The sequence below is a fragment of the Manis pentadactyla genome, chromosome 7 (genome assembly GCF_030020395.1).
Source record: "Manis pentadactyla isolate mManPen7 chromosome 7, mManPen7.hap1, whole genome shotgun sequence".
NCBI lineage: Eukaryota > Metazoa > Chordata > Mammalia > Pholidota > Manidae > Manis > Manis pentadactyla.
The window spans coordinates 67207365-67234459 of NC_080025.1; the positions used below are offsets into that span (position 1 = coordinate 67207365).

The 27095-nt window shown below is 33.9% G+C and overlaps 1 protein-coding gene across 1 annotated transcript in view; it reads right to left on the reverse strand.

Moving 5' to 3' along the window:
• Positions 1 to 27095, reverse strand: part of SEMA3E (semaphorin 3E) — a 237140-nt gene that overhangs the window by 17677 nt on the left and 192368 nt on the right. Inside the window, exons 6-16 of the mRNA XM_057504462.1 lie at positions 20832 to 20951; positions 19652 to 19794; positions 18885 to 18999; positions 18383 to 18452; positions 15642 to 15786; positions 13291 to 13513; positions 10768 to 10859; positions 8461 to 8502; positions 6528 to 6694; positions 2177 to 2244; positions 505 to 644 (exon numbers count right to left, since the gene is read on the reverse strand). Coding sequence (XP_057360445.1) covers positions 505 to 644; positions 2177 to 2244; positions 6528 to 6694; positions 8461 to 8502; positions 10768 to 10859; positions 13291 to 13513; positions 15642 to 15786; positions 18383 to 18452; positions 18885 to 18999; positions 19652 to 19794; positions 20832 to 20951 — 1325 coding nt within the window. The remainder of the gene's footprint in view (positions 1 to 504; positions 645 to 2176; positions 2245 to 6527; positions 6695 to 8460; positions 8503 to 10767; positions 10860 to 13290; positions 13514 to 15641; positions 15787 to 18382; positions 18453 to 18884; positions 19000 to 19651; positions 19795 to 20831; positions 20952 to 27095) is intronic.

The following is a 27095-nucleotide window of genomic DNA, read 5'->3' on the forward strand; positions in this document are numbered from 1 at the left end:
GCTTAAAAGGGCAAATGAGCTGGTGCCTTTCTTTTGTTCCCAGTGAATAGTGGAGCCTCTATGTAAATGTCTCATAAGTGAATTACTAGCTTTATCAAACAATTGGTTTAATATTGCTGCCTTTGATGTTTTTATTCTATTATCCACATGTCTAAGATATACATGTTGACAGTATTTAAGTTTGCTATTTTTCTAGATCATTGCCTTGGGTGACAAGATTGAAGACTATCATTTTCACAATATAACACTAAAATCATGAAGCTATGTAAGTACTTCTTGAATAAAAATACAATTTCCAGAATCCAAATTATTAATATGTGTATGTAAAAATCTATGTGTTCATGTATTTAAAAATCTTTTTATGTATATAAATCACACATAATAAATCCACTTTTTATACAACAAAACAGACTGTTTCATTTTTAAGAATGAAATGACTCATCTATTTACTAATCACACACCTTATGCAAGACACCATAGCATGAATGTGTAGCTATGAATTACCTCCTCTTTTCTTGTGTCACGTCCTTTCTGTACAAACCAGATAACTTTTGCTTGTAAAGATCGTGGGGTACATTCCAGCAAAGTACTGTTGTTCTCTATGCCATAGGCCAGTCGCTCTTCAGTCTTATCCAGAACATCTCCTATAATATAAATGTTAACATTAGCCTTAAGACTTTAAATTTACTGATGAATAATATTTTCAAAAATATTTTTTCATTCAGATTTGTGAACCAAAGTGAAAAGGTTTGATTACTTATTTCTAATTTCTATGCAAGGTCACTGAAAGAAGTTATTTAGGGAGAGTGGCCTACCAAAAGCTAGGCATTAAAAAGCAGGCTATGGGGAGGGGCAGAAGGAAGTGACTGGGAATTTGGTTCTAAAGTATGGGACAGTAAGAAGGTGCCTCAGTGTTAATTCATGGGAACTCAGTGGTAACGTGTCAACAAAGCACGCCAAGAGGAGGTGAGCAAGAACATTGAGTGAAGACACAGGACGAAATTCACGGTTACAAACAAAATCAAGGTAACAGGGCACTACATAAACAGCAGTGTGATTGGTATCTTGACACTAGTGCACTTATCCAGGTATTGGGTCCCTGCAAGTAAGAAGAGAGTATGAAACTGAACTAGGGAATTTGTGAACCAGAACTGCTTGACTATAATCTATTTCTTAACCTAGAAAGGCTTTCACTGGACTTGAACCCAAATTTACATCCAGGCAAGCTCATCTAACTGCAGGGGGAAACAAAAGCAAATGGATTTATTTGTTGCTGTTTTAACCAGGATCGAATTCAAAGACTAGATTCTGGGATTTTTCCCTATGTCTGAGTTTTCCTCACCTTCAAAACAGACCCCAAAGTTCCCTATGATTAAGATCTTGCCTTCCTGTATCCAATATTCTCAGAGACTCATGTCCTGTACCAAACCCTGCGACAGCCTGGAGCTAGCAAACCAATGCGGGATCGTGTATAAGCACTGCTGGTCTCCTGGTCATAGGGCTCCTTCCCCGGGTGCTTCCTGGCACACCTAGTGACCTAACTACAGCCTCTTCACCAGCGCCATTATGGTGTGGAGAGTCAGGACAGCGAGTTTCTGTCTTGTTTGACTTCCTTCCGTTTGCCTACAGCTGAAATTTCCTCTTACCCTTCACCCATCAGCCCATGTGCCATGCTTCCACAGAGCCCACATTTTCACCACCAGCCCCAGTTCTAGGATTACTCTACTGCAGTGACAAATGTCACAATTCTTCACCTTGTTCTCTGCCAAAGCATAGCAGGTGACTTCATACAAGTTATCTCACTCCTGAAACAACTACTATGAGTTATGTGACATGGTGAAGACATTCCGGGGTTGAGGTGCAGAGGCAAGATAAGTCCTGCCACGCTTTGCAGCGCCAGACACCTCAGCATATGGCCTCCTGTTGTAGGAGTCCCCCGTTCTGAGGTCGCACAGTAAAGCTTGGTGGTGGTACATAAAATTTATTTTCCTAATTCAGTAAAAATTATACATCAAATCCACAAACTTTTAACTACATGGAAAAAAAAGAATACTTTGAGTAACAGTACTAGCACATATCAATCACAAAGAAAACAAGGACCCTTTTTAAGAAGTCTGCAGTTTCTCGCCAATATACACTCTAAGCAACCCACAGCGATTGATTTTCTGCAGATTACCGACAAACTGCTGTCCAAAACATTGCTGAGCTGCATTTCCATGCCGAACATCTTGTCTGCGGAACCGCCTGAAAGAAAGTAAATGCATTTAAGAGACGGTCAGATTTCAATTTTCCAGACTTGAAAATATAGCTCGCCGCATTAAAGATTCAAGTAGTATTCTGCTACTGAAAGAAATGGATCGGTCATACGCAACAAGGATAAAATTCAAGTTTCATAGTTTTCCATAGTTCCACTGAGTGTTATTCAGTGGATAAGATCTATATAAAACTGTTCCTTAAATGTTCACATAAGTTCAAATTCTGTATCCTGAAACAATAATGTAGGAAGGTTTTCTTTACATTTAATTACAAGGGCAGTGCACCAAGAATTCTCCTAGTTTGAAATGAATGTCTTATATGGTATGGGATGTGGGCAGATGAAGACAATGGGATCTGAGGCAGAATGAGCAAAAATTGCATAAAACTCCTATATATAATAAGGTATAACAGGTATTCAGATCCAAATGCATAGTTCTATAGCCATCAGATCATTGGCACAAATATAGTTACTAATAAAAAGAGATAACTAATAATATATTCAACTTAATCAGATATCATATATAGAAATTAAATGCCTCTATTCAATGTGATAGTGTGTTATACATATTTAACAGGCTGCTTTGCAAGACTACTACCAGAATTAGAATCACTTCTAGTATATTTTTACATTTTATAGGTTTTTTAAGATAAACATTTGAAAAATAACAACATTCTTTATCTATGGAAAAGGAATCCCCGAATATGTATCTTGTTTTAAATTTGTAAGCATCTTTCTGAGGAATTAAACAATGGAAATGATCATTATTAGTATTGGAATTCTAAAATCAAGATCTTCTGCATATTAATTCAGATTAGAGATAAAAATAGAACTATTACATAAAGGCAGAAAAATACCACTTTCTTGTCTAAATCATGGCATTTCTTCAAGATTGGGGGAAAAACAGAAGGCAAAGCAGAAGTTTCACCCTAGAGGGAGATGGTGAGGCTTCCAAAGTGACAGTGAGATGCTTTAACCATATGTAGTGCTAAACTTTGGCAAAGGGAACCAGATTCAAATCCCAATGCCACCACTCATGTCCTGTCTGATCTTACAACGTCTCTTCTTCCAGGTTCTATGGGTCCTCCTTTGTAAAGTGAAGTTGTCTGACACTTAAATCTACTCTAGTCTCAATGTGCTTTTTCTTTCATTCTAGGTTTTCCTCACTGCCTCCAAATAATGATAACAGAACATTAATTCAAGAATTGGAGTGTTTTCTACCATATGAGTTCACAGCTTAGTTAGCAACTCAATTAAACACAACTTTTAAAGTTTTTCCTTATATTGAAAGCTAGGGCAGATGAACATTTCCAAGCAATTTTTAAGATTGTGACCTATATGCAAAAGCATGTTTTATTTTGTTTTGGTTTTATGGAGATTGTTGATTAGAAAGCTTTACCTGGGATTTTACAAAGATAAGATTAAAGTTACCACATGGATCATTCTATTGAGCTAAATTGAAAAAAGAATTTGCCCAAAATTTAAGGAGCAAAAGTAGAAAGTTTTATGCTTCTATATTGTTTTATACTAGCATGTACACCTATTATACAATTGCTAACAGCTTGAGATGTGAATTAAACTGCTGTTGTTAATTCCTTGCTTCATTAAGTATTGGTTTGGCATTGGCAATCTGAAGTCTGCTGAGCAATAATGAATAATAGAGTGTGGATAAATCAGTGAAATGGGAAATAATTTCCACTTTGCAGAGATAATGTATCAAGTTTATTATTTAAGTGATGTGAGACTGCAGGGGACTGCAATCTGATCATTCGAAATAAGCAATGTGAATAATAAGCAAGCAAAAGACTTGTTTAAAATCACTGCAAACATGCATTTAAAAAGAAAGGTATCATATCCTCCAACAAAGTTTCAATTCATCTTATACTATCCTAGTATAGCTGTCTTTTCTTTCAGCATTTTAAAAGGAATGTAAATGCTCAGGAGTTTTAGAAAGGTTAAGCAAAGTTGCCTTTTATTCTCAAAGTTGTATATTTTTCTTATATCTCTTACCTCTTAGAAACTTTTTAAGAGAACACTGGAGTAGACAAAATACAAGAGCAAGGGGAAGAAAAAGATCTAGCTCTGTAAATTACAGGGTATTTTGGAAGACTATTTTAAACAAGTAGTTTGGATTCTGAATTTATGTTTTTCCTCTCTTGACTCATTTTCACTCTGTGAACAGAAAAGTATTTATTTTAATGACCAGTTTTCAATTTATGCTGCTAGTCAGGTCTGAAGCAAAAATGATCTGCTATAAAAGCAAACTGTTTTCCCTTCATGTGCTGGAACTTATCCAAAAGGTTCTCCTCCAGGGGTGGATGATGGTTCAAAAGAATCTGACACCCGCTGAAAGATCTCCATGACATGTCACTGAACTGAACTAATTCATTTATGAACACAGCTCCTGACTCCAGCATCTCACTCCTTCCTGTCTATGATTCTGCCCATTCATTGAACTTTTTCTAAATAACTTTTTGTCCACCCCTTTGAAATATATTACGAAGCTCATGGTCATACATTTTTTTTCAGGATGCACCATATACCAAGACATATTTAGCTATGGAAACTGCTCAATTCAAATTCATCCTCACAATTTCATGTCCAGTACAAGCCCTTGTTCTGTGTATATATTTGATGCAAGACTTGTAACCATTTTTATAGCTGTGAATAGCAAAAGAAATAATTTTATTGTTTTGGGCAAAATTACCTTTCCAACCTCAGACCTGCTACTTTACTCCTAACTTCTGGAACCACACGGTTTTCGTCGAACATTCGTCGAACATCCTATGCCTTTGCACAAATAATTAATTACTGGAATCTCCTTATATCTGTACCTTCAAGACTGGGCTCAAAGATAGGGTTATTTTGAAAATTAAATAATGTATTATGTGTAGTCTCTTATATATAGAAAGTACTCAGTAGTGAGCTACTACCATCCTTATTTACAGTTCCCATCTCCACCATTTGCTCTGATTTCCTACGGACAAAGGGCTGTTACTGTTTCTCCATATCCTTTGCACATAGTACAGTAATTGACATAAAGGGTGAATAAGTCATTAAACAATGTTTCAAATAATAACGTGGCTCTATGGCTCTATTCTTCAAGAATTATTTTCCAATATCAATGAACATTTGGTACACAATCAGTTAATTTGCTCATTTCTTCAATATGGTTGATAAATTATTTAGTTCATCAATGTCCTCTTTCAAAAACATCTTTGTACTTATTGGCTTATTATACCCTTTCTTTAAATACTCATTGGAATGTTAATTTAGCTAAGATCAAATTAACAAAAGCTTTGAATTAGTGACTGATGATTTTAAAAATGAGATTCTACTATATATGTTAACCTATAAAAATAACTACATTACATTGAGTGAAATTAGATTTTGAGAAACTTTTAAAGTAAGCCAAAGTGAAAAACTAAGAATAATCAAAATTAGCAAAAACTGCTTTTTAGTAAGGAAATTATATATAGTTCTGTTTTTGCTTTGTCTTTTGGTCACTTAATAGAAAAAATAACTGCTTATTCCATAATAAATATACTTTTGCTTATGTGTTTTCCCACAAAGAATGTACAGTTTCATATGGCTTGAGTGAAGAAATATCCTTATTCTTCAAAATACTTTCTGCACCTCAAAAGCTCCTGTCCAAAGAACCCTGGAATTCACCTCCCCTAACAAGTGGCAATGACCTTGCTGAATTGTAGACATTAAAGTTTGGAGGTCTTTAAGTACTTTTCATTTATGTTGAATTAAATCACACGTTTCATTAATTATACAGGTCATACATTTGCCTAGGAGTTAAAATATTCACTTTCAAAATGAAATAAATGAAGAACAGCTGGTTGAGAGGACATGGGGGCAAATGCAGGATGTATTTTAGATTTTATTTATTTATTTTCCTTTTAAGTCTTTGAATCTCTCATGTGTGGTGGCTTGCCATTTCCACATTTTAAGTTTATCTAAACTGGTTTCATGTCTCGTAGCAAATGTTTCAGGAGGGGGAAGAGTTGATCCAAACCTGGGTAGAAAAATAAAAATCCAGCAGCATGCTCAGCTCCAATATCTACACAGTAATTGGCAGGAATTCTTTTCAGGAAATATTAAAGTTTTCAAAGCTTATATTATGAACAAACTATGACTATGGCGATCCATTTAAATAAAAATTGCATTGTTATTTTCATGGAATGTGTGCAGAAAGAAAAAGACCAAAGAAAGTGTTAGCATCTTCCTAAACTTGGGAACCATTCCCTGGAAGGCTCTGGCTCACCTCTTTGCATGTGTGCCTGTTGGGTAATACAGGGAACAGGATATGCCATCCCAGGCGCAGTAAGGGTCTCGGGCCAGGCAGCAGTCAGCGCAAGCACTTCCGTACATGTCACACTGATGGAATCTGACTTGGGCCACGGCTGAAGCAGATCCAACATACAGCTGTTGCTATAGACATCAAAGAAGAGAGTGGCCACTAGCAGAAACGGACAGAACTCTCACTGAGCTCTTACACCTAGTCCATATTTGTACATACACACTCATCCTTGGGAATATTTAAATTATTGCAGTTACTCAGGATAGATAATGGAACATTGATGCTTTCATTTCTCTAAGATTTGAAATGCTTTTATAGACTCAGATGCATGAGTATCAAAATTGCTATAGTGAGCTTGATGAAACTGTAAGAAGCTGACTAATATTTTATTCATTATCTAAGTAGAAAGACTCTTTCAATATATAACAGTATAGGTTTTTTAAAAGAGTAATATGCATGCCCAATAAGATATTGGACAAGCAAATGGTCTTTTTTTGCATTTAAAAAATTGAGATGTAATTCACACATAACATTATATTAGTTTCAGGTATACAAGATAATGATTCAATATTTGTAAATATCATGACATGATAATCACAATAATATTCAAGTTTTCAAAGCTTATATTATGAACAAACTATGACTATGGCGACCCATTTAAATAAAAATTGCATTGTTATTTTCATGGAATGTGTTTCCCTCACCACACACAAGCACAACATTTTTTTCTTGTGATGGCAACTTTTAAGATCTATTTTCTTAACAACTTTCAAATACACATACAGTATTAATAACTATAATCACCATGCTGTACGTTACATGCTCATGACTTACTTATTTTATAGCTGGAAGTTTGCACCTTCAAACATCATTTTACTCTCTCCTCTGGCAACCACCACTCTGTTCTCTGTATCTATGAGCTCTTTTTTTTAATACCACATATTTTAGTCAGTTTGCATGGTATTTCTCATTCTCTGACTTATTTCACTTAACATAATGCCCTCATGGTCCATCTATGTTTGCATAAATGACAGTATTTCCTTATTTTCTATGGCCTAATAATATTCCTGTGTGTGTGTGTGTATGTGTGTGTGTGTGTGTGTATTTCACATTTTCTTTACACATTCATCCATCAAAGGGCATTTAGATTATTCCTATGTCTTAGCTATTGTAAATAATGCTGCAGTGAACATGGGGGTGCAGGTATCTTTTCCAGGTAGTGTTTCTGTTTCTTATGGATAAATACCCATAAGTGGAATCCCTCAATGATATGGTAGCTCCATTTTTAATTTTTTGAGGAGCCTTCATACTGTTTTCCATAGTGTCTGCACCAGTCTACATTTCTGCCACGGTGCACACTGTCATATAACAAATAAGAAGAGTGATGTAGAGAAATATAGAAGGATGCAGAATAAACTGTAAAATACGCTGTTAAGTAAAAAAGGGACAAGTAGCCAAATGATTAACACTGCATGCTCCCATTTGCCTAAATTCATAAAAGGCTATTTATAAATCTGAAGTAATACATGCAACAACTATTTTTGGAGAAGTTTAAATCAGAAATCAGTTTGAGTAAAAGGCGAGATCTGTGTTCCTCCACACACTCTTTTTTATTACCATTAGTACATTATTTTTGCAAAGATATTAGCAAAAAATTATGGATAATTTACATAATAATTATAATATGGACATAATAATATTCATAATTGTGATTGTAGAAGTCAATCTACTCTTGTCCATCTTTCAACAAGCAGAAAATGAAGAAATCTATTACATGTAAACCAGTATATATTTTTGTCAGAATAAAACTGCAACTTGGTTCACATACAAGCACATGTACTTATGCTCTTTATCCTTTGACTTTGGCTTATACATAGAGCACACACACACAACTTACTCTCTTCGAAGAAATCTCCATAGAAATAATAGGAACTGGATCCTGAAAAATTAAAAAGAAGTTTCCTTTTTAAGAAAGAAAATAGAGGAACATACTTTGGTATGATTATAAATCACCTGAAATCATATAAGGTATGTGAGTGGTTCTATGCCAAGCAGTCTATGGATTTCATTTTAGTTAATTAATAGGAAATTATAATTATATTAAACTATTGTTTTCTTTTAAAAAAACCTTTCTCATGGAGTAGGACAGATCTATACATGAGAAAAGGAGTGGATAATCTAAGCAGCTTATTGTTTGTCTCTGGAATGCAATTTTTCTAGTTGGATTTGAACATTACTCATGCTTTGGAAACTCAAATATCTTTAAGTAAGAAAGTCAGAGTGCTCTTTCTTATAAAATAGTTGAACCTTTGGAAGTGAAACAGTTTTGTCTTTGAATAGGTGTTACTGTTAATAAGCCATGTGATCTTAAATTGTTTTAACCCCAAGCTATAGCAAAGTATTTTTTTTTTTGGAGTTATGGTCAATCACTACAAACCCAGGAGGTTTGAACAAGATAAATAACTTCATTGTCTTGAAATTGTAGCAGAGGAAGGATGATCTATTAACATAGTGGTGAGAGCCTTTGTGTTTTTCTAGGGATAGTGATTAAGTCTAGTGTGCCTCTAAGGAGCACCACAAACTCCAATCAATTCTGCAAGTGGAGAAGCAATAGGCAGGTGGGACCCATACAGTGATCACTCTTCGAAGAATTAGTTTTTGAAAGAGCAAATTTGATCCTCTACATCAATCAAAAAAAAATTTTAAACTACAGAACCCTTTATGCATTCATGTATGCACTGCATTCACTCAAGCAACAATGTTACTTAATGTTTTAGATGAACAAGACACTGGTGAATGCTGTTCATCTGAGAGCTATGGACCCTAACATGAAGTGCAATCTTACATTGGGATTCCATGTGCAAAATAAGCAAAAGCAGAGCTGCTCTGATTGAGTTAAAAACATGCTTAGCTTTGGGTGTGTCTATGGGGAATCTAATATCCAGGGCACCCAGGGTGAAATGACTGTTTTTCAGCAATAAAATATTTTCATATATACTCATTATATACATATATAGTCAATCTTCATTATGTGCAGATTGTGTTTGCATATTTGCTTACATGCTAAAATTTGTAACCCAAATATTCATGCTCGGGATGTTTCATGGTCATTCGCAGACCTGTGCAGGCAGAGATTGGGAAAAATTTGAGTTGCCCAAGGTACACGTTTCCAGCTAAGGCAGATCAAAGTGATGCTCTGCCTTCTTGTTTCAGCTTTCATATTGTAAACACACGTCCTTTTCATGGTCTATTTAATGCCAGTTTTTTCACATTTTTGTGCTTTTTGTTGGTGATTTGGATGCTTAAATTGGTCCTAAGCACAGTGCTGAAGTGCTATCTAATGTTCCTAAGTCCAAAGGTGTGACGTGCCTTATGGGGAAAATAAGTGTGTTAAAAAAGCTTTGTTGAGGTGTGACTTATAGTGCTGTTGGCTGTGAGTTCAATGTCAATGAATCAACAATGTGTATCACATAGGGTATCTTTAACAAAACACACCTAAAACAAGATTAAGTATTGATCAGTTGACAAAAATGCTGTGATTGAGACTTACAGGAATCTAAAGTTATTCTTCCTCTATGAACAATGGACAGTATGCACTAATTCAGGCTCCATGAAAGATCATAACTGCCAGGGTCTTTGGGACTTAATTCTGTGTGTGTGTGTGTGTGTGTGTGTGTGTGTGTGTGTGTGTGTGTGTGTGTGTGTGTGCGTATTTGCAAATATACAGTTGCTTTTGTCATTTCTCATCTTTTCACTATCATTTTGCATTTTTGTCCTTTCTAGATTCTAAATGTAATAGATATGCTATAATGAAACAGAATACCTATCACACTGCAACATCTAAAATATGAAACTTGGTGCTAATTTTTTATTATCTGTCTGATAATACTTTTGAGACAAGATGAGACTTTGTAATAATTATTCTGGAAATCATAAGTGGTATAAGTGTTATTCTGTTTAGGTACAGTTCATATGCTGAAATTCTTTTCATGCTAGGCAAATATTGCCCTCTTCATTTGAATCATCTATAACAATTAAATAGGTGCATGAATATTTTAAGTCATTCCTCCCTGTAAGTCACTCTCAATTCACAATATACCTGTTAGAAAAAACTGAGATAGTGTCTTTCCTATTTTACAACTCATTTGTGATTGTCTGTAATACATTAATGTTGGCTCTTTTTTTTTTTTTTTACCAAAAATACCTTGAATATCTGAAGTTCTTCTAGAATTACTTCTTCCATTGATTCTGTTTCTTGGTTGTAAATGGTGATTACTTTTAGCACAATTCCATTATCTGTAAGAAAGCAAAAGAAGAGATAAACTAGAAGCTTTGTCACAATGTGGTTTTCAAACAATTAAAAACCATGTAAGGATTGTGGATTAAAATAGGATTTGAAATCTAGATGCATGAAACATGAAACATTTAACCATTGTTAATTAAACAATAGGATAACTTATATATTTATATATATTTTCAATTAGCAAAAAAGTTAACTTCATATACCTGGCCAAAAAGTAAGACCAAATAATATACAGTTATTTTTCAAACAATTTGATTCAAACATCCTACTAAAGGTTCGAAAATAAAAATGTCTCTTGGAATTAATGAAATACAGGACAGATGACAAATTATTCTAGCTGCTTCTGTGATATATGATGAAAGAAAATTTTTTACTTAAAGTTATTTTCATGGTACGAAACTATACCTTTAATCTTAGGGAAACGTCTAAGCAACATACTATGAAAATCTCCACATATAAAGATGAAACACTTTTGATGTGTGTGTGTATGTATATATATATATATATATACATACACACACACTTTTAATAAGAAAAATTTCAAGTATATATTACCAAAAGTATGATGAGTTCTCCTGTATGAATTAACTTCCATAATTATTAATGGTTTTGTAAATTAGTATTCATATTTTAAAATGTTTAAATATTTGAATACTTTCATTTATAAAAATATTTAGAATTATTTATTTATATTTTATTAAAATATTTATTTTAATAAAATTTTCAATATTATTCCTGATATTCTGAGCTTGTTCTTTGCAATGAAAAATTCAATGTTAATAAAATTGGATTAAAATAAAACTAATAACAATGATCTGTACTGTACATTTAAGAAACACAAATGATCACAACTTTTAACACCAAGCATACATACTAAGTATTCCACAGTTGTTATGTGAAGGAAAAAGACAAAGATGAAACTCAAATTATTAATTTGTCACTAGTGATTTTGCAATAAGGACCATACACATACACATACAGTGCTAAAGCATGTTATCTAGTAAATTTGGAGAAAATATCATTTGTGGATTTTTCCAATGTTGTACTCATCACACATTCATCAAATAAGTTCTTTTGTGTTGAAAAGCTGTGGTTTAACATAATGGTATCTTTGAGGGAAACATGGGTTATATGATAGTGTAAGTCTATACCTGATATTTCTGGAATTCCCTCAAGTAGCTTTGGTCAGTCTAACAAGACAGTTTTCTAAAAGCATTCATGGGCTGATATATATGACTTCTACTTTTCAGGGCATTTACAAATAACATACATTTTTTGATGACTGGTTTTATCAAATATTACTCTTGGTTATGTAACTCGCTTTTTTCCCCCCCTAACTCTGTTGGATGTCACTGTGAGTGAATTCCTGGCCAGGTAATTTGAAGTTTGTTAAAGAAATCTGATGCTTTGTTGATCTTGAACCCACAGTGCAGAGCAACATTAACATTCTAAAATAAATGAGCAAAATATAGCCTGTGCCAGAGATCAATTTCTGGAAATCAGATAAATGTTTCCTTACTTAACTCTGCTTTTACAAAAAGTATGACTGGAGAAGCTTAAGCACTAACATTGGTATTATATCCTGATTCCTGATCTGGGCATATGAAATCAATGTCTCTTTAGAACTGTATGTCTGTGATTGAAGTTATACACAGTAGAATGCTTACTCTTCTAAATAGCAATTGCTGTAGCCATTATTATGATGCATATGTAAAAAGAAAAAAAGGATAATTTTAAAGGCTTTCAAAATGACTACAGAATTTTAAAGTACCTGATAGAATTCACTACATATTACCCTCAATACTCAAAGATTCCAAGTTTTCTTCCACAAGATAGATCTCATGTTTGACATTAACTGAAATTATAGATTTATCTGAATATTTCACTTTTAGCATATTTATTACAGTTGTTTTACTGATGCACAATATTACAGATTTGGCCAAAAAGTTTACCTCCCTTACAGGTAACACTTAGTCTGCTGCATACAAATAGTTGATTCTGATAGAGCCTGATAAGTATTGCTATGATTGTAGGTTTAGGTGATGTTACTGTCTCAAGCTTGAAAAATCTTGAGACCCTACTGACAGCCAGAGGCAGAGTGGACCTGGGGAATGGACAGGAGAACAGTCCTGACAGTAGGTCCCCTACTTCCTCAGAAGTTCTATTTGGAACTAACATTGCTTGTTAACATCAATTATTCGTTCCTTCATGTACTCATTTGTTCAAGTGTACTGACCATGTATCAGGAATTATGTGCTATAACTACCCCCAAGCCTCTCTCCCATTGCAGTGGGTATGCAGTGTGAAAATGACCTAATGTGTCAACAGATTTGTTGATTGGTGTCTTTTTTTGTTTAAAGATTAGTAATGTTGTCATTTTCGTGTTCAATTTAAATGTCTCTGAGTACTTTCTCATCTCTTTACCTGTCCCAATAAACAAGACATCATATTGACCATCCTCAGCTTCCACGCGATCCACTGCTATTTGTTTCAGATTGTATTTTCCATCTGTTTTTACCAGTATTGGTTTCTTATGGGCAGGCTTTATGGGCTCGTACATAAGTGGATGGCTTCTTGCAAATCGGATGGCATCATCAGGATAGTCTTTAGTGGTTCCGTAACTCCCTCCATTCACTTTGCTGGCACACTGAAATACAAGTGGATGAGAAATATTTTTTTGCCTTAAACTTACGGAGCTAATTTATAATCAATTAGAAAAGCAATGAGAAAAACAAATTTGGGTTTGTTCAATTAATCAACTGTGCATTAAAAAATATTTAGTATCCATATTCTTCATTACAGAAATGAAATATGCATTAAAAACTGCAAAGAGAGACCAAATTGTTTCAAACATGCAGCTCTTGAAATATTTGTAAAGTGGTGAAATCTGGAAGAGTGAAACATATTTAATATTGGTACAGTTTGGAAGTGGTAAAAATGTAAACATTGTAAATATTGTAATTATTTTCCCTATTTTCTGCAATTAATTTTTTTGCATTGTAAATTAAAATTTGAAGGTGAACAATGAAATTGTTCCTAGCAGAACAAAAGGCTCTTTATTGTGCTAAATCCTCTCCCTAAATTAAGATCACGATTGAACACAACAGCTTTCCCATAATTGAGACTGTGGTAATATGATTGATGATAGCTCCAATTATCTCACTGACTAAAGAATCTTAGTACTGTAACACAGAAACCTGTTCAAATTCCTCATTGTTAATTAAGAAAAAAAAACCTTCTCTGTTCTACGGTCATCTGTATGAATTTGTATTATATTTGTTTGGATTAGACACAATAAATTGAGAAAGCCAGAAATACTTGCTGTAACATTTCTCAGTTCTTAAATCACTGATCTTAAAAATAAATGTTCAAGAACACTTAAGTTACTTTGTGGAACACCTTTAACCCTGTTGATTCATGCTTGTTACCAAGTGCTCTCTCATTTTGCATAGTTTCCGCCACAATCAGCAGCATTACAACAATTATCTTAATAAAAAAGTTTCCACTTTAGAGTATAAATCCAGTAGTTAGTAATCAGATTCTGCAACGAGGGCATTCTAAATGGTTTGTTTTCAGCATTTAGGCCGTATTTCTTAATGTGGCCTGAATTTTTCACTTGCGTGTACTTCCATGACATGTAATTGGAAACATTTTGGACCAGCCTGGAAACAGTTAAGTAACCAGTCACTTCCTCCAAATCTCCTTTAATACCATGTGGTTTCAAGAAGCTTTTCCAGCAAAGCCACAGGAGTGGGTTTTCTCCATTTAAATTGTAATTTCAATCAATAGAGTGAAATAAAATATATTTTATGTGTTAGTGGAAGTAATAATTTTAAGCTAGTGTGAGTGATTGAAACGGTAAAGCTTTACACTTGTTAATGGAGGTAAGGTTTGTTTCCACTCTGGATTTTGGCTCTGTAAAAATGATTTCTACTTGACTTGAAAGTACTTGGGGAATCAGCATAGTGATGGGTTTTCACCAGCTGCTCATAAAAGTGTAGGCTTTGACTTGCATGGTAAGTTAAATGCTCATTCTCCATGGCCCACATAGCACATACAATGATCCTGCATTTTTCCAGCCTAGACGTGCAGAAGATGCATGATACAAAATCATCGTCATTATCATCATCATTTTTAGATACATGTGCAATTAGAAGCAGAGAAGTTTGAATGGCCAGTTAGGGAAAATCTTAGTAGCAGCAATTTAGAGGCAAGTGGTGGCATTTCCTGTACTCCAGCAACACTTCTGTATTGGCACTTTTCTTCTAGGAACCAGCAAATATATTAACTGAGATGCTAAGTATTCTGACAAGGCAGAGAAAAAGTTCTTTTTAGATATACTAAAATGAGAAATAAGGAGAATATTTGGCCTAGGAACCTAGAGACTGACCCAAATATTGGAATATAAAAATTTGGTAACATTCTCGTTTGGAAATTCTATGCGGCACTAATTCTTCTGAAAAGCCTGGGAGGAATAGGTTGCTTTTACTGGGTGTTTCTGTATTAATCTGTAACCTTAAAAATAACATTTTGGTTGGGGCTCAACAGCTAAAATATAATTGATACCATATACTTTATAACACTGCTAAGATGTATCCATCACAGATTGTTTTCATTCAATAACAAACATACAACTAGATACGAGGTGGTATTTCTTAAGCATAGAATTAGGTACAGAATTTCTTAGTTCTTTAATGCAAGGTTTTGTAAAGCATCTGAAACACTGAACAAAATCTTTAAAAAATAAGAATACTTTGTTAAATGTCTAAACTTACAGAACCAGGCCTTGGATATGGGACTTTCCCTTCATAGAGTGACCAGTGGTATTCAGGTCCTTCCTTATGTGCGTACGGTCCATTAAAAGCTGCCCGGACACTAGACATATGATAGACACAGAGAGCATGCCCTCTGAATATATTACTGAAAAATACCAAAAAAAAATATAATTATTACTCTGGAACTGAGTAGGAAGTGAAGCCCTCCAGATAAGGGGTTCAAATAAGGATGAATTCTTTTGGGTAAAAAAAGGTATAGTCTCTAAAGTAAAGAATATTCTAGAAATATTATTTTAGTATGTCAAGTACTGAAACTCCAGAACTTACTCTTTCTTTGTCTTTTTACTATAATAAATTGAAAGTGATTGTCAGAATAAAAAAAGTACTTGTGTCACTTCATTTTACTATTGTTAAATCTTATGTTGTGTTTTCATATTTTTTATGAAGGAAGATATGGCCTTAATATTTAAGAGTCATTCCCAAGTTCAATTATTCATTTTAAGGTTTTATCTCCTTGTATGTTGTTCCCTACCCAGAGAAAACACTGTTCTCCCAATCACCATGCTGAAAATACTGCTATAAATTCTGTTCAAATTTATTAGATTTCTCAGTGTATGTGATCTGAATAACAAGCTAAAGTCTCATGAAATTTTGGGGCTTTGTTCCATTCCTTACAATGGAGCCACAGAGATATTAATATGCTTTCCATATATTCCTTCCCCCAGGTCACTAAAAACTGTACTATAGTGGAAAGGTGACTAGACTGAACTAGATTACTTTTGGGAAAATGATGTAAATATATAAAATTCAGATTCTTTAGAACTAGAAGCAACTAAAATTTTTCTTGATAAAAATTTCTACTTTTAGATGATAAAGATAGTAGTTGACTACAGCTAAGTTTCACTGAGGCATTTGCAATAAGATTCTGCAAAAGAACTTTTTTAAATGATTTGTTTTAGAAAATGGTCCTCTGTCTTACTTTGGCATAATTTGAATGAATTCTAACATTTTCCCAGAGTCCCCTTATCATCTGACCCTGAAAATCAGAATAGTTAATGTTTGTGAAAATGCTTTTCAAAATGCAAAGTTCTTTATAAAAGTTCTTACACTATGAAACACCTGTAGAACAGCAGCTGTGTTACTCTTAGGACATCAAATTTTATAACACACCTTGAAGCAATTGGAAATGCCTGCAATAGTGAGAAAATGAGAGATAGTCTCCCAACTAAAGAGGTAATAAACCTTTGATCACCATGCTACAAATAACAACCTTTACATCAGATAACAGCTGGGAAGTCTTTTTCTCAGGTTTATGTATAAATTGAACAGTCACAATTGAAATAATGGAAGAAAATAATGTGCTGTCTTTGAAATCTAGACAGATCTAATATGCTATCATTTAGGAAAGTAGCTTATAAACTGATCATACAAACCCACAGAAAAATGATTCTGTTATCCACAGATTGTATTTACCATACAAAACTGCAGAATTACCATAAATGAATAAATTCTTCACTTGCCTAAGGGAGTAGATAAAGCTAAAAAAATTAAAAAAGGTAGAGATTTTCTATGGACTGTGAAAATCACCAATATGCATTAACCAATTTTCTTTGATTCAGCTAATAATTGATAGCAAAATTGTTTCCATTTTTCTTTGTTGAAGAAAAGGTCTCCTCACAATACTAATTTACTTGTCCAAGGAGCTTTGTTATTTTTTTCAAAGTGTTCATAAGAAATCACTTGCTGAAAAACTAAACAAAAGCTCTGTGGAGAGACCCCTAATCAAACAAGGTGTATGTGACTGTGTCACAGCGTAAGGCCGGTGCAATGCAAAAGATGGGCTGAGTTACACCATTCTATCCCTGTCAAGGGAACTGAGGTATACTGTTTATTTATCATTCCAGTCATCTCGCCTCCACTCCACCTTTTGTGGAAAGACACTCAAAAAGTTATATATATAAACTTTCATCCAAAACTGATTCGAATAACATTTTTTCATTCATGTATCAACACACATGAAATACTTCCCAGCACCTTCAATGGATACAAGATACAAAAATGTAAAAGAGAAAAAGTGATTGGTGGTCACCCCTACCCTTGAGTGGCTTATTTAAATTTAAAATATGTGAGGCAAATCATAAGCATGTGTCCACTATGAAGCTAGAGAGCAGAGACAACCAGAGTGAAGGAGGGAACAAAGTGCTGGGTGGTCAAGGACTCAAGGACTATTTCTTGAAGATGGCAACTGACAAGTACTGGAGAACTGGTACACGTTAGTGTGGGGTGAGAAAGTCAGCTGCAGCAAGGGAAGGGGGCAAATAAAGCCAGAGAGATGGGAGCTAGTGACATGGACACGGGGATTCTGTCAAGGCTTTATCTTGTCAAAAGCAGAGCATTAGAGACCTTAGAGGAAAAACTCCCAAAGCCGAATGGGAAACAGTAGATAGAGAGTCCTGGGAGCCTGACGGAAAATTCTGTATGATGATTAAAAGAATCACCCTGGATTTATAGCATAGAGCTAAATAGAGGATGCTGGGATACTCCAAACAAAAACAAGTATGGATCTGGAATGAGATCATGGCTTTAGAAACAAAAGAACAATTGCAAACATAGGAGAACAAAGAGAAACTGGAAAAAATAAAATGACAATGGGTGAACGGAATTTCCAAGGTACATACAAGGTGACGGGGTGAGGCATGTTTTGTTTCAAAATGTTTTCATTGACTATATAAATGTCTCACCTGGTAGTGTTAAAGAGTCCAAATATCACTGGGTTCTTATGATCTCTGGTAGGCAGCAAAAAAACATCCTCTGACAAATTAAAGATCATTACATTAGTCAGCATTTTCAGTCCTCTTCTCTTGTAAAGCAAATATATTGACATTAAAAGATTTGAAACCCATTGCAGACCTCAAGATACAAATTTCCATGTACAGTCATACAGTGATGACTAAACCCCAGCAGAGTGATACCTTTGCTGTTCAGGATGGCTTTGAGCTGGGCCTCAGAACCAGAGGCACTGACTCTAAGCTCATGAGAGGGGTCTCTTTGGTTCTTGCAGCTCCTTTGCCCCCTCCACCACCCCCACAGACCTGGCCAAACTGGAAGAACAGAAACTTGCTCTCAGTTAGACAGAAGTCAAATCCTGCAGAAAGCAAGTTTTCATACGCACTAGAGACCCCGAGGGCTATAGAAAGGCATATTCATCAAAGAGTAAAACTTAATTCTCCCTGTAAGATTTACCTAATTCATCAAAATATGTGTCAATTCCATTCATTCCTGGTACTGAGCAAACCAGTCTTGCTTTTAGGAAAGTGCTCCACTTGTTCACCAGTATTCTCTGTCCTCCTGCATCATTCTGTGAGGAAAAAAAAAGCAGGTCAGTGTCTATCTAAGAACGTTCACACACACATTTACACACAACATACATATAATACATATTCATACACATGCACATACATGCATATATACATGCATGTATAAATCTCTTAAATTTATACTTAAGTATCTAAATAACTTACATTTGCACTATTACTAGCATTCTCTTGTTATATATTGCTACTTTTGCTGGTTTTGACTATTCCTAAACAATCTATCTGAATACCCAACAAACTACAGATGCCTTTTCTGTAAAGTCAACCAACTGAATTGTTGAAACATGCTTATGTAAATTACTTAGAATGCAGAACACAGAAATTAAAAAGATTTTGGTTAAGTTAATTTTAGAAAATGGAACTCAAACTTTTGTGTGGGAAGAAGTATAGCCTAATTATAAACTGTTTCTTCTTACTATGGCTTTGAAAATGGGGAAAAACCATACAAAATACAAAGCTCTCTTAAGAAAACACTTCTGCTAGATATAAAATATAAAGATTAGATAGTAAATACCAGTTTTAGGCAACCTACAGAATACTAGAAAATATTTTAAAGTAGAAACCCACTATAAAATTAACCAAGGCCTGATCATAAACTGTGAGATGAGCTTCATGAGACTGAAGTGCAGCCCTTACCACGCAAAGCCGTCCCACTCTGGTGTAAATTGCGTGGGCATTGTTTTCTGCTTCCAGGGCCTTCTCAGTAAAAAAGAAATACACTTTGTTGTCATCTCGGTCTTCATTGTCAGGAATCATATATGAACCTACAAATTTTGGTTCTATAAGAATAAAAGATCTAGCTATTACCACGAAATCATGTTATTCAATACATTACACATCACATGAACATTTAACTTTTATCATTTCATTAAGAAATATTTTCCTTGAAATTTTGTAGGTGTTTCCATTTCTTTGTGTATCAACAGTTTTTTAAGAAACATTCGGGAGGAAAATTTAATTGGAAGATAAAAGAGTCAGGGAGGGAAAAAAACAATTTAAAACAACTTTCTTTTTAGACTTGGAATGTATTCAAAAGGACAGATTAGGAGTGCCATTGTAATAATCTCCATAAATTTCCTCCCATATGTATAAAAAGTCAATGTAAATATATGTAAAATATTTTAGATGAGAAGTCTATCAGTTTTTTAAAATTCATAAACTACCATTTTAAGGTGGAAAATGTGAGTTTTTGTGTTTGTAGTCTAAGGGATTTGAATGAATGACCTTTGATTGATATGGTAGTTAAATATTTTTAATGCTAACATAATGCCAATAATGCCTTTGCACTCTGAAGCTTAATAAAAAGGCTGAACATAATGAAACACCATAAAATGAAGATTTAGTCCCTAGATATACAGTATGTCAAAATGTGAACATTTTCCTTACAAGGAGTTCAATATCAATGAATGGCTAGCGATTTCACTAAAATTTTATGTCTCAAGTGCAATGGAATCCTCTTAAAACAAGCAAAGTGAAGCAGTTTATCCAAAATTATACTAACTGGCAAGAGAAAACGTAAATGTATTGGATGAAAGGATTTTTCACTTTTCATGTTTACTTTGTTTCCTTCACGTAAATCCTGATTTCCAAGCATTACTATAATTTGGTTTCATAATAAAGCCAGTTCCCTCAGATATAAAAGATATGTATATGTAAAATGTTTTAATTCAGGAATATTGCCAAGGAAAGAAATCCTGGGATTTGTAAACAGTGTAAGTTACATTTGTGTTGTTATTATTATCAAATTGTAAGTTTCCCGTGCGTTCGAGACTTGTTTTCAATTCTTATTTGCATACCCATTTTTCCCCAACCTTACCTTTCAACAGGCGCTCATCGTCGTGTTCCGTGCGAATATGCGCCAGTCTCCCCAAGCTCCGGAAGATCGCAGCGTCTCTGCCCCAGTAGTCACTGTAGAGGCCAGTGAACAGTTCACTACCTATGTGGGCATGGAAGTTAGAAGTAAGTCAGCACATGTCTCTGGATCTGACAACAATGTATAAACCACATATCCAGATTCACTGTGAATAGGACTTGGGGAATTAATACTCCTGTTAAGAGCATGGATAGTACAGTCAGCCTGCCAGCGCTTGCATCCTGAGCCACTTACTAGCTGTGTGAACTTGCACAGGGTGCTTCATCTCTCTGTGCCTCAGTTTCCTTATTTACCAGTAGGGCTAGCACTCAAGAGTGTTGCTTAGAGTCACTGGTATATGCTAAGACCTCTGTGAGTATTTGATAAATAACCTGGTTTCATCTTATCTTCCTAAATGTAACTTTCACATCACCAGGGTATCATTATCATCATTATTGGTGTTAAGGTGACAGCTAACTCAAATCCTTCTTGTAACAAGAAACTGCTTCCAATAACATGATTTTAGGGCAGTAACCACAAACTTTGGTCAAATTATACATAATCCAATTAGTTGTCATTTAATTTATAAGTCTGTGGCTTAGTTAGATTGGAAAGATATAATAAGTTCATAATTTAATCAGGCAGGCAGAGCATGAACCACGTTAGCTGCAACATGTGGGGGAGGTTGCAAACTTAAAATCAAACCAAAGAAAACACAAATATTTGTAGGGTCTCAAGAAATGATAATGTGTCTTTGGAGCCAGCCAGAAAAAAAAAAAAGACATTAAAATAGTTTCTGGAAAGAGAAAAAAATTTTAACAAATAGAAAATAATGTAAGATACACCTGGAACTGCAAAGACGAACACCCCTCAGGCTAGGGACTTGAAATTCTCTTTTGTCAAAGTGACGACAAAAGGTAGTCAGTGTGCCCACTAGATGTGCTAGAAGGACTGTCCTGGGCACATGCAGCCAGGTGTCCTGCCCCAGGCAAAAATCTCTAGCCAAGAAGCAAATTAGAGCATCATATCACTGGAAAGAACTACTTCAATTTAGGGTAGTAAAATGATTTTCTTTTCTATGAGTGTCATCTATCTGGTCATGGCTAAAAATACAGAAACAATGAGTACCTTGAACTCCGAAGCATGAATGTTTTTCTGTTAAATGTGGAATATGCACACATCACATTTAAAGTTTAAGAGAATTCAAATTGTATTTCCAGTTTAATAAATTTCATTGTATACTCAATTTTAGAATTCAAATTATTAAAATTACAGGCATAAAAATTTGAACAAGTATAGAAACAGAATTTATGAGTCATATATATATAACTTCTTTGCTTTGATTTTAAAAAATTGTTTCAGTATTTATAAAAGAATTTTTCTGAGGTAAGGTCTTTAAAATGTAAAATTGAATAGATTAAATATATTTGTAAGGTTTACAATTTGAGAAAGTCACTTACTGAGTTGTAAAGAGGAAGCTTTGTAAGTAAGTTTATTTGTAACAAGTTGACTGACTTAATTTTTAAAAAGTAAAGATAACTACATTTGTTATACCAGATTTAGAAATAGAATAATTAGATGTAAATTGAATTCAAAGGCTTAACTATAAGTTCTACTTACAAAACACAAGCAACTTGTAAATAGCTTTCTTGGTTCACAGTATTTACTCTGCATACTTAAAAACTATATGTAATACAAATAAATAAAACCTAAGTTTCCCACAAAGGAATTCACTTTTAAACTACTATATTACATATGATAGAAAGTAATGCATATGTGGTAGAATATTAACAAATGGGGTGTCAAGATAAATGGTAGAAGGTCTAATTTTGCTTTTTTCAGCTTGTCTTTAATATGAAAATTATCAAGATAAGTTAAAGAAAAAGACTTATTTTGTTAAGTTCACCCCATATATTAATGTATGATAAGTGAGAGGTGTGATAAGGAAAACAACACAAACAGGAAAAAAAAAAAGTCCACAAACTGGACTTAAGAAAGTATAATTTGGGAAGAAAAGCTTTATTCGAACTCTTATTTAAGCATGTTCTTGTACCTTAATGTAATTTTTTAAAAAAGGATTAAAGAAAAAGTCTACAAAAAAGCATGCTTTTGAGTAATAGAGGCAGAAAAAGGCATCAAAATCAATTAGCACATTTGCACCAGAAATTTTATATCTGTACATAATGAAAGAGTATTTTGAGATAAATTATATCCAGTGGTTAGGGCTGTGAACATTTGTGGGGTTCAGTCTGCACAACTTGCACATGGATGAAAGACAGTCATGCTGAATTCATTAAAAGGCCTTGAGGATCATCAGCTCTGGTAAAAATGAACCAGTTAACCCACAAAAGAGTTAACCAAGTACTGAACCGCCACCGTGAGAGTTTTTCTGAAACATTTTTGTTTTTAATTATTATAGTTGATTGCATATATCATATGAAATATAAAGACTATTTTGTAAAATTCTAAAAATAACTTATTTTTCTAATGTGGACTAGGCTGAATATTTAATGCATAATGGGTACAAAAAATAGATTTAAAAATCATGACAGTTTTCTGTTTTTTAAGATTTTACTAGGTAAAATATTTCTAGGACTTTGAAAATATTATTATGGAAAAATATTATAGTAGTTCACATCAATTTTATTGCATGTATCCCAATTCGGAACATTGTTTCAAAGTTCTACTTGCTCTAATCAAGTTTATAAACCTAACAAACAAGTACTCCATGTAACCACTAGATGGCAACCATACGATGCCAAATAATACCACAGCCAGGGAAGGTTACTGCACAAAGGGAAAGGTGATACAATATTGATTTTACCCTATTTCCCTTTTTGTACACAGATAAAAGAATATAGTTTGTGAAAAATTCAAATAACACAATATGAATTATATGACTTACACTTCAAAGAAGCTCAGGTGCTAAAAACTATATGCTATTTAAACTGAACCGAATGTGTTTCTGTTGGAAACATTAGATTTGCCTCAGAAAGGAAAGATTCTCCTTTCATATCTTATGTCAGTGTGAAGGACAAAATAAATCCATAGTAATAGATAATAATGGTGTTTGGCAAAATACTTTTCTAAGAAAAAATAAACATATTAATGAAATATAATAAATTAGAATAAAGCTTTAGGCACAAATGTTACCTAACAGGAACTAAAAGAGCAAAAATATTCATAATAACTGATACTCTTTACAGTAAAAACATAGTTTACAAGTGAAAACTTTACTTTAAACTTATAATCATTTTATACCCAAAATTATAATCATTAGAGAAAATTTGTGAATCAAAATATTTTACAGAGCCAAAAAAATATGGATGAATCACATTTTCATGGATTAAAAAAGATTTCATATAAATAGCAAAAATGTTTTAGAGTTTCAATGGTAATAACAGAACTACCCAAATTTTTATTTTCTATATGTATGGAGACATGATATTTAATAAATGTATGTAGCCATAAATTTAACTGGTATCTAATCTACTATGATATTCTGAATATCAATAACCAATTTGATTTTTATGTCATATAATATCTTTTATTGTTATAGCACTGACTTCTAACAGTAACTGATGTTAATTTTAGATGGTCAAGTATGGTCATAATTAAAAAAAAACACATCTGCAGGGTATTTTGACAGGTGAATGTAACTTATCACTGTCATGCTCAACAACAGTCTCTATGTACAGACACAAGAATACTGGGAATAGTACTTCACTGGAAATCTTTCAAACTAAGACCAAAGCTTGAAATTTGCTCTTTGACCATGGCAGAACTGTTCAACTCCTCATGGTCTTGATTACCTGCAGAAGCAGAGACCTGCATGTGATTTTTTGAGCCTGCTAAGCTTTTCTGTCCTCTCTGCTGCCCTCTTTGTTGCCTGGCATTCTGCACCTCCCTTCCCACCTCACCTCCCATTTGTCTGCCTATTGCCCACTTTCTCCATGAAGCCTTCCTTCCTTGACTAGTTTTGTTGTTTGGTGGTTCCCAGTGCCACAGCCCTGTGCCTATTTCTATCATGTTGCTAGCCCTACTATTTTTCAATGGCTCCTCACTACACCCCACTACAATGTAGGCTTCTTGATGCATCTTGTATGTTCTTTTGTCCCCAATATCTTGCACAGTATCTGGAATGCAGAAAATGTTCAATAAACATCGGTTGAATCAACAAATGGCATAATGAATTAATATGTGAATATATCTAAAACTCATTTTAGGTGTTTAAAATACAAAGCTATGAAATGCAATAACAATCATTCAGGATAAGATTTTGATTTTTCAAAACTGCTTCAGGGAGAAAATATCAAAAGACAGAAAAAAGCTATTAGGCATTTATATGAATAACCAAGTTCTTTTAAATTTTGCTCCTCAAGAAGCCTGTGCTATTTAATAATTTTAATTCATGAACACAGGGGTTCTTATTTTCTTCTAGTATTTGTCCCTAAAAGTTTCATCCCCAAAAGACTGTGTCTACACTAAACTATGTATATGAAAGAAAATAAAACAAATCATTTGACTCTTGGCAATACAAAAAAAAAAAACAAGTCCATTGTAAATAACTCTAAATTAAAATGCAAAATTCAAATACTTTCCTAAGTAATTCCCTTTTTACAATACAAACTCTAATTGAAGTTTTGAACATATTGCATTGCCTTAATATTTTATGGAACTTATAGAACTTTGTCCATGGATTGTATATTGATTGATTGTAGGTTTTATGCAACCATGTTGGACATACAGACTTCAATTGTTTAGTGAGTAAAACTGACAGTAGTTTTCCATGCCCTTCTTATCTTCTTAAGTTTTACTCCAGCATTTCTCCTATTTATATTGTATATGTCTACAAATTTAAATGGTGAGAAACGTATTTGCCTCATGGAAAGCACATGGCTAAAGACTAATACATGCCTCACTTTATACCTGAATTGTGTAATTTTGTTGGAAAATCATTCTACTATTTTACACACAACATTTTGCAGAATGACTATGACATGCGTAAGTGCAAACAGAAACAAAATGCACTGGGGAGGATGAAGATGGATAAAGATGATCTATGTATTCTGACATCCCAGGTCTGACTCACACTCTGTTTAGGATGCTGAAAGAAACTGGGAAGAACGTGTCTTTGTCAGTTATGAAGTTGTTGGTTGGACTTTCTGTGCGGTTTTTGTTTGGGCAGATAGCTAGCATTAGCTATCAACATTGAGAAGGTGGTTTCTGAGACATGAAGGAAAACAGAAAGTGCATTTTGAGTCTGTTCATTTGCATTTGCTGGCACTCAATGAGAACTCGGGTTTTTTTGGGTGGCAAACCACTGACACTGATATCAGCATGCCCCTAAAGAAGAGAATGTCAGTGGTGAGTTGCAAAGGAGGACTTGTTTTTCCTTGTATCTTTTTAAAAATACTGTTTTGTCTTGAGGAAACCATAAGCAAAGCATTCAAATAGCTCCTTAGAGACCACCAGTTACAGCCAGAAGCCAAACAGTAAGGATGTGGATAATTGGCATTCTGCCAATGTGAGAGAGCAGCAGTCTTGGATAAGGAATTACAGATACTCTTCAGGCACAGGAACGTTGTGAGGGAGTTTAAGTCTAAGTTTCTATACACTTGGGATGAAGTCAAGAAACGAGCCAGCACATCCACTTGTTATGTTTAGAGCTATAATTCTAAAGGCATACATTTTATCTTCATCCTGACTTTTCATTTATTTTTCTAATATTTATGAACTCCTATTTTGTGCCAGAATATTCTTTCATAACTCTGCCTTGAATATATAGTTAATTAAAAATAACAAAGTTTTAAAGATTTTAAGAGCTTGAAACAATCGCTTAGATTTCCCCTATATGTATTCTAACTCCCTTTCAATCAACATTGTGACCTTGAATTCATAGAATTTGTAATGAGGAGACATATTCACAAAGATTCCATTATTATGAGTAAACATAGAGGAAGAAAATTTCAGTGGCTGTAAATATAATTTTATTTGCTGAAAAAAGTAACAGGGGACAAAGAAAGCATAGAAAGAAAATATAAGTGATTGTAAAATATGTATTCATTGAAATAAAATTTAGTAAGCCTTTAACTTGAGAAGAATCCTAAAACCATCCCAACAACAAAGCTAATACTTTCAAATGTGAAAATGTTTAAAGGTACATAACCAATCAGAGTGTTTTTTTCCCCAGTCACAAACACATTAGCATACTGTAGGCATTTCAGT